This window comes from Myodes glareolus, chromosome X (genome assembly GCF_982192425.1).
Source record: "Myodes glareolus chromosome X, mMyoGla1.1, whole genome shotgun sequence".
Taxonomy (NCBI): Eukaryota; Metazoa; Chordata; class Mammalia; order Rodentia; family Cricetidae; genus Myodes; species Myodes glareolus.
Genome location: NC_142053.1, coordinates 81,202,774 through 81,214,914, shown reverse-complemented (window position 1 = coordinate 81,214,914; position 12,141 = coordinate 81,202,774). Strand labels below are relative to the sequence as shown.

The 12,141-nt window shown below is 49.5% G+C and overlaps 1 protein-coding gene and 1 long non-coding RNA gene across 2 annotated transcripts; both read left to right on the top strand.

The window, feature by feature from the left end:
- The first annotated feature begins 4,335 nt into the window (after positions 1-4,335).
- Positions 4,336-6,955, top strand: LOC146889234 (uncharacterized). The gene is made up of 3 exons (XR_015737079.1): positions 4,336-4,450; positions 6,509-6,673; positions 6,822-6,955. It is a non-coding gene; the product is annotated as an uncharacterized LOC146889234 (long non-coding RNA).
- Positions 6,956-7,184: 229 nt separating this feature from the next.
- On the top strand, positions 7,185-12,141 carry LOC148117383 (doublesex- and mab-3-related transcription factor C1-like). The gene is made up of 8 exons (XM_087903168.1): positions 7,185-7,298; positions 7,450-7,614; positions 7,757-7,914; positions 8,219-8,277; positions 8,593-8,729; positions 9,450-9,510; positions 9,684-9,813; positions 11,599-12,141. Exons 1-7 carry the CDS (start codon positions 7,195-7,197, stop codon positions 9,807-9,809), a joined length of 810 nt encoding a protein of 269 aa, XP_087759294.1. The 5' UTR covers positions 7,185-7,194; the 3' UTR covers positions 9,810-9,813; positions 11,599-12,141.

The window sequence follows — 12,141 nt, the reverse complement described above, 5'->3', positions numbered from 1 at the left end:
CTGAGAGTGCTTACACCTTGACTGAGAGACACTAGGAAGTCGACTGTTTGTCACACTGAGGGATGCTACACCAAATGAGACCTCAAAGGCCACCCACCACAGTGACACTTTTCCTCCAACAAGACCATAGGAGTTCCTAATGGTGGACTCCCTTTGGGGGCCATTTTCTTTCAAACCACAACAAGTTCTTACCCTGCCTCATATAGTACACGAACTTTGTTATGTTATTCAGGACATTGGCTTTCCTGTTGAGTTCACAGCCCTACTCCCTACTCCTATATTTTTGTTGTTTGTGGCATTAGGAGTTTTTGGAGTCATCTTGTTTGTTCCCAGCCACCCACATTCGAAATAACCACACAGAAACGATATTAATTAAATCACTGCTTGCCCTATTAGCTCCAGCTTCTTATTAGCTAGCTCTTACATCTTAAAATAACCCATTTTCATTATTTTGTGTATCACCATGTGGCTGTGGTTTACTGGGAATATTTCAGCGTAAAGTATTGCTCTCTATATCATCCCCTTTAAATGTAAGCAAACATTTATAAACACTATTTGGGAGTTTGGGTGCCATTCTCCTCAAACCGCTTCCTGCTCTTTGTTGGACAAAGTAACGGTAGGGGGTGTTCACAGCAATGTTTGGGGGTGTCTTGGTCCATCAAACTACATTACTCTACAAGGAATCCACAGGTTCTCATCTTCTGTGGAAACAAAAGGAGAACCTCTTTTACAAATCAAAGAATCCTTAGACCCAAATTTTGAAGTCAAGATACTTGTAAAATATATATGGTGGTTTACCTTGGCAGCACAGACAATGAAATGTCTCTCTGTACTTAGCTAATTCTCAGTGAAAAATTCAAAGTAAACACAATAATATACATAATCCAGACTCTCTGTGTATTTTCCATCTTTATGTGGCTTATGTTTCTTTACTCCATTAATCCAGGAGTGCCTGTGTTCTGTCTGTTTAAAGACTTTGTTTTATTTTTTGAAACCATTTACTTCCCTTTATAACTCTCCATACACTTTTTACTCTTTTTTCAAACCAAAGTACATTTTTAAACTGTGCTGTGTCTCAGTTAGAGGTCGTTTATGTCTAAAACTGTCTTGTTGGGCATCTGTAATTCTTTTCTGACCAAGACCGCTTCTTAAAATGCTAAGTGGTTTGGCTGGGACTAAAGTTGCTTTGCCTTTTGGCTCTGCCAAGTCTCACATGGTAGAGGTCTGTTCACTGCCTCTGAGACTGTCAGATGGGAGCCGTCCTTACCACCTCAACTCTGGTAACCAGTTGGCCCGTGCTGCCACCATGTAACTTGGAAATGCTGCCCACAAACCCCATTCAAGTGCTCGACCTCCTGAAAGAGCCATAGTTCCCGCTGGCAGCAGGAAGGAAGAAGCTGCCATTTCAAATACTGCTCTTTTTTTCTTGCTGTTGCTGCTGCTAAATCAGGAAGACCTCTCTTAAAGGAGCCTCAGCGCTTTCACTCACCTCCAGCAAAGAGAACCCATTGCCAATTTGCTATTGGCCTTGGCTCGTTCCTTCCTGGCTGCCTAGATTTGAAATAACCACACAGGACCTATTAAATCACTGCTTGGGTTATTAGTTCTGGCTTCTTATTGTCTAGCTCTTACATCTTAAATTAACCCATTTCCATCATTTTGTGTATCGCCACATGACTGTGGCTTACCAGCAAGGTTCTGGTGTATCTGCCTGTGGCAGCAGCTCCATGGCTCCTCTCCGACTCTGCCTTATTTCTCCCAGCATTCAGTTTACTTTTCCTGTCAAGTTCTATTCTACCCTGTCATATGCCCGATTGCCAGTTTCTTTATTCATTAAGTAATAAAAGCAACACATATATGGAAGGACTTCCCACAGCAGTTAGGCAAAAAAAAAATCCATAATGGTGAAAAATGTCAATGAGAGGAACATTATGGACAGGCATGGTTCAAAGATTTTGGTGCCCATGTGTATACCGTGCAGCAATATGCAAGTAATATTTGATGCCCAGTCTTCAAATTTCTCATCAGTAAATGGAAACATAATGATATCTCACTCCACAATTTAACTGACACATTTTCTAGGACCTGCATGATGTCAGGCACAATGACACAGTGTTAGGAAACTCATGGGGACTTAAGCATTGTTGGCTCATCCCTCAAGGGTAACTTGTGCCTAGACCGCGGGGTCTATGAAGGCATCTGGTCAGTATTGCTGTCCTCACTGCCTTAGCCTCCTGCCACACACAATAGAGGACCTCAAAGTGACTGATGAACTGAAGCACAGTTTCCAAAAGTTGAAGCTGTCCATGAGTAGCAGAGACTTTTGAGTTCAGTCCTTTAAGTCTGTGGAAGTAAGTGTAGGGGAAAGAAACATCATGGCAGTGTCCCCCAGGAAGGAAATAAACTGACATGCTAGGCAAGCGTGGATCAGACAAAAATTCCTGGTATATAGAAGGTAATCTCCCATAGCTGTTCGATTCTATTGCATTCTTAAAAGTTCTTGGCCAGGAGAACAAAGCTCAGTTCAGATGAGACTTCTGGGGATGGAAGGGGACTTGAGAAGGAGGTGTGTGCTGCTAACTCATGCAGTTGCTTGTTCTAGAGTGTAAATAGCAGTGTGTGCGTAATTTTAGAATATACCAAAGCATATGCTAACCCCGGTGGTACACACTTCTTTTCAATTAAAAGTAAGCTTAGCTGGCAATATTGGGAAGAATCTACAAATTCTTATTTGTAGATTCATATGCTGTGTCATATGCTGTGTTCACAAAAGAGCAAGTAGAGTCACAAGTGCTCCCAGGCGGGCACAGTGCATTAATGGATTTTTTAACAGATCTTTGTGACCTGCTCGAGGGATGTTCATCAATCTTTTAAAGAAACGGGCAAGGAAAAAGCAAGAAAGGAAGGAATGAACGAGTGTAGTAAGCAAAGAAGAGAGGGAGATGGACAGGAAAGGAAGTAGGGCTACTCGGAGGTGCACGGATGAAGGAGAGGCTTTGAAAGTGACTACAGAAAGGGAGAGCTGGAAAAAAAGTTTTTTCATCTGAGAATGTTGGTAACATCTTACTAACAGCGGCAACAACTCAAACAAGGCCCTCTATCCCCATCCTTAAACCTTATTAGACTGCCTTCTGTGGAGCCACGATAACCCTGAAAACAGCAACAACAAAAGCCACAAAACGTATCTGCTTTTAATTGAGTGAGAGGCACAGAAAAGACTCAGAACTTGAGTGAGTGAGTGAGTGTGTGTGTGTGTGTGTGTGTGTGTGTGTGTGTGCTGTAATATAATGGATTCAATGTGGTGGCTGACTTTTGGAACGGTGCACCAGTTGGAAAGATCCAGTGTATGACTGTCAGTTAAAATCAAGTGAAGTTTTTCCTGCCAAGCAGATATCAGACAGGAGAGGGACGCTACTCTAATGTGTTCTGGGATAAGAACGACACAAGGTGTACCAGATAGAATGTACAAAAGAGAAAACTAAAAACATAAAGTGGGGCATTCAAAATATGACAGAGCCACAGGGAGAGGCGTCCTGACCCGATGAATAGGAAGGCCAGGTAGTCTGTGGATAACCTGCTCCCTCTTAATTCGTCCCCAGAATCAAAGGAAATGCAGTCTGAAGTCTTCACTGCCGAGAGTGTACTGGGGAACTGACGTTCGAGAACTCACATACACATGGGAGAACAAAAGAAAAGGAAGAGGCAAGTTACATTTGGGTCTGTGGAACAAGAATTAGGAATGTTTCCTAGCAGACATCGTGTCCTGCAATGGACTGACAAGCAAACAAAGGAGCAAGCAAACAAAGAAGCAAAAACCTTTGTCAGTGTAGAACTAGAAGAGAAACCGTGGGATTTATCCCTGGAACAGGAAAGAGAGCTCAGAGACAGTCTCAAACAAGGCAGAGGGAAGAGCGTTCCCAGACGTGCAAGTGTTCTCTGAGGGTTTTACGATGGCTACTGCTGAAAGAGAAAACAAGATGTGAGGACGGATGGCCGTCCACGACAAGCTTGCACGCTGGACTTTGAAAGGGCAAATTACAGTTTAGCGAGGAGACCTACTACTGAAACTGCATGCACACCTCAGGCAGGCACATGCAGAGACACCCATCACCAAATGGAAGCGATTTTTTTAGAACCACCACTAGAGAGTGCAAACCTTAATTTGTTCCTCCCGGGCTAAAGGCAGGACCAGCTAAGTGAGCACTCCTAACCACTAGAGCCTACAGGCCCCACCTGCCCTGTTGGCGGAAGTGGTTCACAGAGCAGCAACCAGGGGGCGGGTTTCAAGGGACGTGCTGGAAGCTCATTGGCCTCTGTGGCAAGGCGGTGGGTGGAGCCAAATACCGCCCAGTCGCCACCGAGGACTGAGGAGAGAGGATCGAAGAACAGAGCTGCCGTTTCTCTCGGGGGCTCAAGCCCCTTTTTCTGAAGGGCTGGCGAGTTTCTCTAAGTATGACCTTCCTATTCTTCTGTGCCTTTTTCTTTTTCTCTCCCTCACGCTAAGGTGCCTATTTCCCTCAGCTCTAGGCCTCTTTAGGCGCGAAGCCTGCTGGAGATGGCGACATCCTGGACGACGGCTCCTCACCTCAACCAGGCCCCTCTACCCACACAGGCTGTGCCCAGGCCCCACGGGCCTTGGCCCGACACCGTCAGAGAGCACCTATCTCCAGGTCGCCTGGCAGTCTGGCAATCGCCGCAGAACCGTTGAGGCAGGGAGAGGGTGTGAGGGAAGAGAAGGAGCCATAACTGGGTCCCAACCTTCGAAGTGTTGAGGCGCGTCTGCAAGACTGGTGTACAACTGGGGAGAGAATGTGGGTTTGGCGAAAGAAGAGGGCCTGTGTGGAGCCGACAGAAGGCTGAGTCTGCCGCATAGTTTGTCTTTGGGCTAGGTCAGGGACCGGTTCTCTGCATGGGCTTCAGAAAACGTCTGTCCCGTGTAGAATGCTCGGAAAAAAAGAAAGGGTAAAAGAATGTAACTGAGAGAGATCTGGATGGAATTCGCGAGACTACTGTTTGTGTGAAACCCAGCATCTCACTAGTTAGCTCGAGTTGCCCTCAGTCGTGATAGCCCCGCTACCCCAGGTTGATGGGTAGGTATGACTCCCGTGTCTGCTGCCTTCAGAAAGACAGTTTGATTTCATGGGCAGGTGTGGGAGTGGTCTGCGGGACAAAAGGATAATCGGTTGAAAGGGAGAGCAAGGTGGTAATAAAGATTAAAGTGTGCTGTGAGGGAAACTTGAAGGGAGAATGAAAGGAAATTGAACGCAGGGCGTCCATGAGACTACTGAGTGCCTGGTGAATGTTTTCCCATGTGGGGAGTGAAGGGATGGAGGGCACCTGGGAAGACAGCTGTCAGCTTCTGGGCTTTGGTGTGATCGCCGAGGGAGTCCTGAGGCTTCCTGTGCATTCTTCCTGTGTGAGTGCATTGTGAGTCTGAGGCGATCTACCCTGTAAAGGAGCCAATGCCAAGACATTCTTGGGGGTGATGGTGAGGGGAGGTGGTGGGTGAGAGGACATCCTGGTGAGGGTGGAGACTCTGTAAGCACAAAAGGGAGACAAAGGCCAAGGGAAACCATGGCAGGACAAATTGGTAGTAGTAGTAGTACTATTGGGGAGCCTGTTGGAGAAGATTCTAGCCACCGGAGAGGGGTTATTTTTGTTTGTTTATTCGTTTGCTTTGCTTTGTCTTATTTTCTTTTTGCTGAGATAAGAGCAGTTACTCTTTTTCTTTCCAAAATTTTTACTACATTTTAAAATTTATTTTGCATACCAACCATAGTCTCCCCTTCCTCCTCTCCTCCCACTCCCTACCATCACCTCTTTCTACCCACCCCAATTCACTCCTCAGAAAGTGTAAATCCTCCCATGGGAGTCAACAAAACGTGGCCCAACAAGTTGAGGCAGGAACAAGTCCCTCTGCCTTGCATCAAGGCTGAGTGAGGTAGCCCATTATAGCGAATAGTTTCCAAAGAGCCAGCTTATGTGCTAGTGACAGATCCTGGTCCCACGGCTAGGGGTCCTACGTGCAGACCAAGCTACACAACTGTCCCCCACATGCAGAGGGACTAGGTCGGCCCCGTGCCGGCCCCCTAGCTGTTGGTCTGGTGACTGCGGACTCCCACAAGCTAGGATCACAGTCTCTATGGGTTTTCCCATCATGATCTTGACCCCTCACACACACCTTGCTCATATAATCCCCTCCTCCTCTGGACTCCCAGAGCTCAGCCCAGGGCTTGGCTGTGGATCTCTGCATCTGCTTCCATCAGTTACTGGATGAAGTTTCTATGATGACAATTAGGACGGCTATCAATCTGGTTCTGAGGGGAGGCCAGATCAGGCACCCTCTCCACTATTGCTAGGAGTCTTAGCTAGGGTGATCCTTGTGGATTCCTGGAAGTTTTCCTGGCACCAGGTTTCTCCCTAACATCATAATGTTCCCATTTTCATTGGAAAAAGCAGCTACTCCTAGGCCATGGGGATCCAGTGGTATTTCTGCTCTCCACCCCAGAACCATGGAACAGCAAGACGAAGTGGATGTTGTCAGTGTGCCCTCCGACTCGGAATGTAACATGGGGAACGAGACTGGAGCCCCACTGGTCTTTTGTCCTGGCCTCAGAGGACGTGCAAGCCGCTGTGGCAGAGGCCGCAGTTCTACCACCAGAACCCAGGCCAGGTGAGAAACCCGCCTTCTTGTGCCTATGGTGTCTAGGTAGGGGAGGGGGTACGGCTTGCTTTGCAAGTGGAGATACACTGGTCTGGGGAATACACGGGCCAATGCAGTGGCGTTGGCGGTACAGTGGCATTTCGGCTCTCCACCCCAGACCTATGGAACAAAAAGACAAAGTGGATGTGTGCTTCTGGCCCCACAACACGGAATGCAGCATGGAGAACGAGACTGGAGCCCCACTGGTCGTCGGTCCTGGCCTCAGAGGGCCTGCAAGCCACCGTGGCAGAGGCCACAGATGTGCCACCAGGACCCAGGCCAGGTGAGTGAGCCGCCTCCTCGTGAGTGTGGTGTCTAGGCTGGGGAGAGGGTCAGGTTCCCTCTGCACTTGGGGATACATGGCATGGGGGATACTCATGGGGATACAGGGGCCATGGAGGTATAGTGGGGTTTCTGCTCTCCACCCCAGAACCATGGAACCAAAAAGCAAAGTGGGTGTCCACTTCTGGCCCTCCAACTTGGAATGTAACATGGGGAACGAGACTGGAGCCCCACTGGTCATTGGTCCTGGCCTCAGAGGACGTGCAAGCCGCCGAGGCAGAGGTGCCACCTGTGGTACCAGGGCCCAGACCAGGTGAGTAACCCGCCGCCTCGTGAGTATGGTGTCTAGACTGGGGCTCAGAGGGTCAGGCTCCCTCTGCACATGGGGATACAGCAGCATGCGGGATGCTCATGGAGGTGCAGTGGCCGTGGGAGTACAGTGGCATTTCTGCTCTTCACCCCAGAACCGTGGATCAAAGCAACCAAGTGAATGTCTGCTTCTCGCCCCCCAACTTGGAATGTAACATGGGGAACGAGACTGGAGCCCCACTGGGAATCGAATCTGGCCTCAGAGGACATGCCAACCACCCCGGCAGAGGCCACTGTTGTGCCACCAGGACCCAAGCCAGGTGAGAATTGCATTCCTCACACTCTCAGGTCTTTGAGTGTCTCAGGTGTGCTGCCTCCTTTTGGGTATCCTGTGTGAGTTGGGGAGGCGGTCGGGCCCCCTTTGCACAAAATTAACAGGAGTCCTCCATACCCCTACTGTAGGGAGCACAGCGAGGCCCTGCCTGCTCTGGGTTCTGAGAGGAAGGTGCATGGTGCACTGCTAAAGAGAAGACAGGTTCGACTACTAAGGACGACTAGGGCTGTAGCCGGCAAACCCCTCTGTCAGGGCAAGAAGTCCTCTGCCAAAGCAAGAGGTCACAGTGAGTGTCCTTGGCTGGGGAGGGAGGCTGGGTTTGATTGGAGGGAAGTGCAGCGTGAGTAACTATGTAGCCAGCCCTGTCTGTCTGAGAACTGCAGTGTGACCCTGAGCGAGTACACCCTGGACCTCAGTGCCCCAGGTAGAAGACATGGTATCAATGATAGCAGCACTAGTTTTCAGGAAGCAGAGATTTGGGGTGGGCTCTTTGCGCAGGTCCATTGTGAGGAGTTCTCAGAATGGTGGTGAGTATCTGCGGGAGAGGCTGGCAGGCAGCCAGCGGGAAGGAATTGGTGGTCTTTTTACAGCTGAGAATGAGAACACTGTAAGCCAGCCTGAAGTCCTGCCCCTCACAAGCCCCCAGGAGGTAAGGAGAATCTGTTGCTAGAGTGGGCGGCTCCTGCCTTTCACTGTCAAGTCCCTTTCAGCTGTGTCTTAAAGTCAGGGCTTCCACCTCTAACACTTGGTCAGCACACAGCCTTGTGTGTGGCCCTGGGAAAGGTCACTTCCCCTTGGGCCTCGGTCTCCTCAGTGCCGGTAGACCATGCTGAGATTGGAGTGGGGTTCTGCAGGCTCCTCAGAGCCCTGACATCCTGGGTACCTGCCCTCAGCCTAAAATTTGCCCAGCCCTTCTCTTCCTGGCTGGCCCGGAACCCAATCCCCGTGGTCCATGTCTCTGCAGGAGAGCTCCCAAGGGCCTCCGTTCCTCTGCTGGCCCCCAGCATTTTCACCTGCGCCCTACATGACAACGACATTGGGCCAGCGGTTGATTGCTTTGCCTTCCATGGTGGTCCATGAGGCTTTTGCCGTGTCCGACCCGTGAGTAGAGAGGGACCATGGAGCCGGCTGTGTCTCCTGTCAGTGTGTGTCCAGCCCCGGGATTGCTGCAGTAGGAGAAGCAGGAAGGGGATGATTGTGGGAAGGAGAAGGCTACTTGTCAGGCCGTGGGGGCAAGGACAGGATCCTCTCCGGATTTGACAGTTCCCACTCCAGAGACTTGGTACATGTGGCTTTATTTTCCAAGCATGCATTTCCTAGTGGGCATTTTGTCAAAAGCTTCCTATACCTCTCCCACTGAAGAAAGCACCGGCGCAAGGCCTGCCACACAGTGGGCCTTCAACACGTGGGCACTGCTTCTCTACATGGCTACAGATGGGTGAGACAGAAGGTCCTGGTGAAACCTAGGGTCATGCTGGCAAGAGCCAGTCCCCGAAAAGAGAAGGCCACCATATCTCTGCAGGGACTTTGCAGATCAAAATGCAAAAACTGGTGGTTCCCTGATGTCTTCCTCAATGTGTATCTGGGAGAGAATTAAAAAGGGCTTGTAACAATTAATGTCTCAGGAAAAAACGTGTCAGACGGGGTGTGGAAAGGAAAACAGGCTGTGCAGGACAAAGGGCATGCCCAAGCCATGGTGTCTAAGGTCTCCCACAGTCCTTCAGACGCCTACCTTCTGGTACTGCAGAAACCTTGTCAGTCTCAAAGTATCGGTGCTGCCCACCCATCCAAGTGTTTAATCCCCTCACCTCTTGTTTCCAGATGCACGGATCTGACCCCCCTGCCATGTTCCTCCATGGAGTATCATCCACCAGAGCCACAGGTCCCTGCAGAGAAGTTTGGGCTCCAGAATGTTGGGCAGGAGGAGCTAAGTGGATGTGTCGAGCAGACCGCCCAGGGGTTTGGGAGCAGCTGGGCACTGAAAGGGCATTTGTACTTCTGAGAAGAGGTGGTGGGTGCCCAGCTCCTGTTCTCCTCACACCTGTTTCTCTACAGGGCCCCGTTGCCCCTGACCAGGCCTCGGTTTCTGCCACCTTCGAGTGTGAGGAGATACTGGAGGCTGCCGCGGCCCTGATGACTCTGAAGAACTCTTCTTGGACCTGGCGCCAGACCCACAGCTAACCAGGTAGCTGGCTTCTTCAACAGGACCATGGGGTGGAGATGGGTGGGAGATGGGAGGCTCTGTGGCAAGTTGGTCATAGCTGGGCACAAGGGGGTAAGTTGGTAGCTTGAATGACTTGGGGCAGGGTACCCCAGACGTCTGGAGCAGACTTCAGAGAGGGCACTTGAGGATTGCTCAGAGAATGCCCAGCTCCTCTAGTTTTGTGCTCACCAGCAACCGGCTGGTGTCCTGATGTCCAGAGAGAGAAGGAGACCGAGGCTCTTGGGGGTTGCAGGCACTTGCCCCAGGGCGGGCCGCATGTTACATGGAAGAAATAGAATAAGCCAGGATCCTGCTTCCTCACCCAGGCCCCGTGGCCCCATTCTACTGCATACCGTAGTGGTCTGTAGAAGACATACATGGAAGGAGATATATATAGTCTCTGGTCTCAGGGCGAATCTCAGTCCAGATGCGCAGCCTGGGTTCCTCCTCAAGGTGTATTTTGCCACCAAATCTCTAATGGCCCACCCAGAGGGCAAGGGCCTCATGAGCTGAGAAGCCAATTAAACGTCTAGGGTGTCTGGAAAGCAAGGCTGGACACTGTCGAGCACAGAGGCAAATGGGGCCTAGGGAGTGTAGGAGGCAGCCACCCTGGACAGACCTGCTGGAATGGAAGGGTCACGGTGAAGCTGGAGAGGTGGCTGACTGATCACAGGGCTCTGGCAAGGGTGGGAGAGGAATCCTAGGCCAGGGCTTCTCGAAGCTTCCTGTCTTGAAACCCCTTTCCAACTGAAGAAATGTTTATAGGACCCACACACAAGCAAAACATTTACAGACAATAAACTATAAAGAAATTTAATTCAATACTAGTCCTTGGTGTACATGTAATTTCCCATTTATTAAAGATAAATGTGAATGCCAAGGAAATGGACGTGCTTGTTTAATTTTGCCCAAAGAGTTAAATCTTAACCCAAAATTGGACACTGTGGGGCACAAAGTATCTTCCACATTTTTCCGAGTGGATTGGTACTTTTAATTTATTATCTGTCGTCAGTGCCGAGGATGCTGCATCACAGAGATATGGAGTGAAAAATGGCAGAAGTATGTTTAGGGCCACGTCTCAAGTGTCAGGAGTACCGCCTAAATCCCAAGCCAAAACTCATCTGACAGTTTTTCACAAGCTTCAAGTCAGCACCTCAAACAGCAGTTTTAAAGTCAAGCATCCTAAAACATGGCGAGGAACCACAGAAGGAAAATATTTAGAGGTTTTTGTTTGCCTCATTTAAACCACCATGTTTCTGTTAGAGCCCTCAAACAGGTCTCAAAGCAACCTTTAAACAGGAAGGGAAAGACTGATACCCCAGGCCATACTCTGACTTTCCCATACCAGCACTTACTCTGAAACAACACCAGTGTGTGTTCCCCCTCTTCTCTCGGTCTCTGTCTCCTTCTCTCTCTCTTTCTTACACACACACACACACACACACACACACACACACACGTCTGTGCATGCACATCTAGGCCAGGGACCTGGGTAACGGAAATCCAAAGAGCTTTCCTGACATCAGGAAGGTTATATTAGAGACCATGAGCTTGACTGGAATAGGTTGGTGGTCGGTGATGGAGGAATGAGGAGGGAATGTGAGGCTGGAGGTGGGGAATCCAGGCAGGAATATGTCTGTCCATCCACATGTGTCAGTGACAAATCTTCAATTACGGGAGACAAAGAAGAAAGGGGAGCGAGTCAGGAAAGGGATTCGGGGATTTGTGATCCTTAGGTGGTCCTCATCTCATCCTTTCTCCCTTCAGGTCTTGCATGAGTTGGAGCAGTGAAGCCTCCCAGCCCCTCCTTGTGACTGGGATCCACTGGCTGGCTCCCTCTCGCTTCCTACTGGGAATCCGGCCTGCACCTCCCTCTTGAGCTTAAGGGCCCAGAGAAGGGGGTGCAGGTTTGTTCGAGCACTGAGTAGTTTATAAGTTGTACAATTCCTGTCTGGAATGCTTACATGTGCTTTATAAGCCTTCAGGCGTTTCATAAGCCTTCAGACTCTTTTCATAATGTACATCAGTTCCTTGGCTTACATACTATGTTTTGTACCTCCATCCCTTGTTCCTTTGGAAGCTAGCACATTTTAATGTATGTTGTGTAGGTAACATGATAATATGGCCCGCCCATTGGTGGGATTCTGCATGGGTTGGTATTGCCAGTGTTTGCATTTGTTTTGTGATGGTGTATGTGCCTGGGCACTGCTGTACTTAATACCTGCATTGTGGACACATGAGATGTTTCAGTTTGTGTCTAGGCCTGTGTATGTGAATAAATAAACAATAAAACATTGGTAAGAAACACTA

Excerpts from the sequence above, each read along its gene's own strand:
- LOC148117383 (XM_087903168.1), top strand. The coding sequence starts at position 7,195 with ATGGGGAACGAGACTGGAGCCCCACTGGTCATTGGTCCTGGCCTCAGA. Across the intron at positions 7,615-7,756 it reads GCCACCAGGACCCAAGCCAG|GGAGCACAGCGAGGCCCTGC; the intron begins GTGAGAATTGCA and ends CCCCTACTGTAG. Across the intron at positions 9,511-9,683 it reads ATCATCCACCAGAGCCACAG|GGCCCCGTTGCCCCTGACCA; the intron begins GTCCCTGCAGAG and ends GTTTCTCTACAG.